The sequence below is a fragment of the Oncorhynchus nerka genome, linkage group LG16, assembly GCF_034236695.1.
Source record: "Oncorhynchus nerka isolate Pitt River linkage group LG16, Oner_Uvic_2.0, whole genome shotgun sequence".
Lineage (NCBI taxonomy): Eukaryota > Metazoa > Chordata > Actinopteri > Salmoniformes > Salmonidae > Oncorhynchus > Oncorhynchus nerka.
The window spans coordinates 12,753,805-12,758,269 of record NC_088411.1 but is presented as its reverse complement, the minus strand read 5'-3'; the positions used below and the strand labels follow the sequence as shown (position 1 = coordinate 12,758,269).

The 4,465-nt window shown below is 41.7% G+C and overlaps 1 protein-coding gene across 1 annotated transcript; it reads right to left on the bottom strand.

Annotated features, from left to right (window-relative positions):
• Nucleotides 1-2,753: 2,753 nt before the first annotated feature.
• Nucleotides 2,754-4,014, bottom strand: LOC115144560 (cholesterol 25-hydroxylase-like protein). Its single transcript, XM_029685603.2, has one exon. The coding sequence runs from the start codon at nt 3,959-3,961 to the stop codon at nt 3,203-3,205; it is 759 nt and encodes a 252-aa protein (XP_029541463.1). The 5' UTR covers nt 3,962-4,014; the 3' UTR covers nt 2,754-3,202.
• Between the last annotated feature and the right edge of the window lie 451 nt (nt 4,015-4,465).

The window sequence follows — 4,465 nt, the reverse complement described above, 5'->3', positions numbered from 1 at the left end:
TACAACAATTAGATGTAAACTTTATATCGGTGGCTATTATATAAACAGCGTTATGGTTATGTGGCCACACCGTCTCCCATGAGCTTCCCAAGTTGTGACAAACGGACCAGTTCATAGCTGGATTCTTCACCGATCTTTTACACTTTCTCCGGAACATGAAATTTGTTCGTACCTCAAGTTCTGTGAGGTGGAAGGATTTCCTTTGTCCTCTGTGAAAGTTTACCCTCTCTCTAATACTGTGTGGCCATGAGGCAGGGTCTTCTGAGGAATTTACGACCTCTGACCACAGCAGTCTGGTTGTAGAAGCAGAGAGCGGGGTATGGTGCTCGCTGTACTCAAAGAGGGCAACGTCATGACAACTGTATGTTGTATATTTTTCTTTGAAATTGATGTTTGGAAGGCAAAGTGACAGTATTTGAGGTGGAGATAATAAATGACACTTTCCTCCACTTAATAACTCTAAGATGTGTGTTTATGTTGCGTAGTTTGACTGTTATTGGCAGCGTGTCTAATCCTAAAACCTTTGAAAGGCAATGTTCCCGCATTAGAGGAATTTGCATATGTCGACTCAATCGGAAATTACTTAAATGTGACTGGTGCTATAATGCGGATTATCAACGCTATGGATTGAATTGAGCCCTCGTTTCTGAGCTTTTCTCAGGACATGTCCTTCTAAATTCCAGGAAATGTTGCGTAACTATGGATGTCTTGAGGACAAGCATCAGTTTGATTATTTTAAGATTAAACAATACCAAAACAATGGCAGAGGTCTAGACTACCATCTGTGTTTCATTTTAGTGTTTGTCTGAAGATATTATCGCAAGAGATAAAATTCACTTTATTTGTATACAGATTTGTTTGGGGTGGTGGGAAAATGTTGGGGAAAATATAGAATATCTTTTTCTCGTTCAAACATGTGTGTTGACGTAGAAAGTCATGTTTGCTGTCTCATGGTGGATAAGTGTTTGTGGGATTGGCCTCAGGCCACTTGTACATGGGTAGAGACTGAGTAAGAGAATTGAAATCTGGAAAGCAGTCAACCTCAGACATGTTTGGATCTGTAGTCAATACTAATGCGATCGGGCATTCAGAATATTTCGAACAGTGGTTATATTTTTCCTCTCCTAGTCCACTAATACAGATGTAGGATCTTAATTTGAGCAAGTTTGCTACAGCAGGACAATAATCCTGCAGCAACAGAACATGTGAATTATTATGTGGATTATAATTAATGGTCAATCTTTGTAGGGAAGATACATTTTACGTTAGGGCAATTAGAAATGTACAACTTTAGAAGCCTTTTTAATCCTTGAATAAACTACACTTTTGTATATCCTGCAGTACAGGAAAAATATTTTCAGGAAAAGAGTGATCAAAATAAGATCCTATGTCTGCAAGACTCATCTCAGCCTGAGTACTACCCATCATAGCAAAACCTGAACACAATCATTCTCAGATATTACCCCTTAGCAATGTTGTTCAGATTTGTTTTAGAAAGAGACAGAGGATCTTAGGATACATCATACTTCTAGTTGTCTGTAAAAGTGAACCACGAATAGCAGACATGAAATAATATAATATTCTCAATCTGTGTGATATTGCTTCAAACAGTGGTTCCCCACTTGGTGTTCCCCTGTGACTCAGTGATTAAACAAAGCCAGTGCCTCTTTTAACATCAAAACAGGCTTGACCACAACCCATGGTCCAGTGGCGTGCAAACCACTATCTTGAAAACACTGCTCGAAACGCTATCATAACATTCACAAAGAATCCTACATGTTCACAAAGATATAATCAGAAAACGTCATACAGTGTATTGCATAGGCCAGGAAATGAGTGTCTGATGGCTCTGTTTTTGTCTGCAGAATTGTATTGTTCCTGCTCCTGTTTGGGAATTCTCCAATTACTTCTGGGAAATTCTCAATTGTCAATCTCAGAAAGATGTCATTTTCCCTTTTTAGATGAGGCTTTGGTGACTTCATATTTCGTTTGGAAGTGTGGATGGGGGGCAAGGTTGATTACTGCACTTTTATAAATAGTGGACTTCATTCTGTACTTCCCCTTGCGGAGATCCTGTCACCAGTGGGTTTTGACACAACTTTCACATGATTACAGTAGTAATGGAAAGGGCCTAATTAACATGAATACTGTTGTCCATATATCGTAAGTAAGAAAGAAAACAGTTTGTTAGAAACTGATCAAATTAGTACATGCTACTGTAGAAAACTTTTGTTCATGTTCAGGTCACATGGTCCAGAAAAAACAAATGGATCTTGGAATGAGCATCGACCTCTTTTGTTCACAAGGTCATGATTAACAAAATGATAGCCACACACTCTAGGAGCTCAGATGCAAAAATGTAATACCAACGTTTCGACAGCCAAGTATTACATTTTTGCATCTGAGCTCCTAGAGTGTGCGGCTCTCTTTTATTTTCAAGTTTCTACTCCGCTAGCCAGCACCTCGTCTTAATAGGTGTGCGTTTCTTTTTCTTCTACATGATTAACAAAATAACACATAGCTTCAGTCACCAGACAAAGGGAATTTGGCGCACGGTGGTACACTCATGGGTTTCAAATGACTGCATACGAATGATGTTTACGTATGTATGTGTCATAGGAAACCATCATGGTTGTCAGCATGCAGCGTTGCTGTATCTGAAAACAGCCATCTCTATAAATCAACAACATCGTATAAACAAATAGGCTTACGTACGGAAGAATGTAGATGAATGAAAGCGAGCCACACAAATATTTAGGTCACAAGTTTTATTACATCTTGTTTTGTAACTAAAATGTTGAGGGTTACCTCTTGTTAATACTGCATACAGCTTGAAACAGCTGAACATTTTGTTCTGTGATGCTCACCCAGTAGCACTGAGAAGTCAACACAATCATTCACAATAGTTTTCAGTCATTCAACCCCAGTCAAAATCATTCTGATAGTTCAGTAAACTAGCATCACAGCTCTGAATCTTTAGAGATAACTTTCATATACAACTGTCATAGAAAATCTGCAGTCAGGCTATGCCTTAATAAATAACACGTTTAATTAAATAAACTTAAATACAGCTTTATCTTTACTATGCTAAATAACATCAGCATATCATACAATGTATCACAAAGTGATGCTCTCTGCATCCGATCCTTTTAACATAAAAGATATTCAAGATGTCCAATTGCACTTTCTTCTGTGCAGAAATTCAGTCTGAATGCTTGTGCAATGTCCCAAAAACCCTGTCCCAGTGTGTGAAGTACGGAGCATAGTTGGACTTGAACTTCAGATGGTGCAGGTCGTGGTGCGGAGCTCCACCGTAGAGCCCAAAGGGCACCAGTCTATGCGTGGACCAGGGCAGGTCATAGCCAGAGTGGTCCTCCACAGAAAGCCAGATATTCAGAACATAGAAGAGCATCTCTGTCAGGGGGTGGCAGCCCAGCAGCAGAGGGTTGACCCCAGCGAAGAATCCCAGAGACAGGGTTTCCCAGGCCCCAGAGTACTCAGTGGTCAGGGCGAAGGTGGATGTGTGCTTGTGGTGCACCTTGTGGAACGTCCGGTAGAGCCAGGGCACCTTATGGTGCAACAGATGCCAGATGAAGTATTGGAAGTCGAACAGCAGGAGGCAGGCGACCACGTCCCAGATGAGACGCAGCGTTCCGGGGGCCTCGGGCATGAAGGTGGCTGGTCTCCAGAACCAGTGCAGCACAGTGAGAGGGAAGAGGAACACTACATGGTTGTAGAGGGAGTGAGCCAGGCAGCTCCAAATCATGGTCCAGGAGACGTGGCTCTTCTGCTGGATCTTAAAGGTCCTGATCCAGGCCAGCCTGGGGGAGAGGAGGTCCAGCACCACGAAGGGCAGGCAGAAGGTGAGGTAGACGCTGAGGGAGAAAAGCACAGGGAAGAAAGGTGATCTGAGCCAGGCATTATATCCCAGGATGAAGTCCCATAGGCCCTGTAGAAGCATTGTGTTCAGTCTTGTTGTGTGTGAGCTTGACAGGCGTGTTTAAACAACCTCCTGCAAAAGCTCTCTCCTTTTATGAGTTCTCTGTGAAAAGTATCCGCCCACAGATGTCCTTATATAGACTTACTAAACTTCCGGGGGACTTCTCAGAGTGTCTTCAGAATGTATTCATACCCCTTGACTTATTCCACACTTAGCTAAGTAATCTGATTCAGAGTATGATTGTTCTGTGTGCCTGTATTGAAAATGTCTATACAATCATTGAATAAATACATTCAGATATTAGTGTTATTCTAAGCTAAGGGAAATCAAAGTTTCCCTGTATTGCATAATATTATCAAAGAGAAGAGGAGGACAAGGAGGAGGGGTGGGTTGAACATTTTTCTTTTGCCAGGAGCAAACAACGTGGTGAGAGCTGATGGAGGTCTGACCCACTGACAGTCAGAGAGACTTCACCACTGTTACAACAGAGCTGTGACCCTCTGATGACTCAACCTGTGTAGCAGA

Bases quoted from the DNA above. Each gene is read 5' to 3' on its own strand.
- LOC115144560 (XM_029685603.2), bottom strand. From the start codon at position 3,961: ATGCTTCTACAGGGCCTATGGGACTTCATCCTGGGATATAATGCCTGG.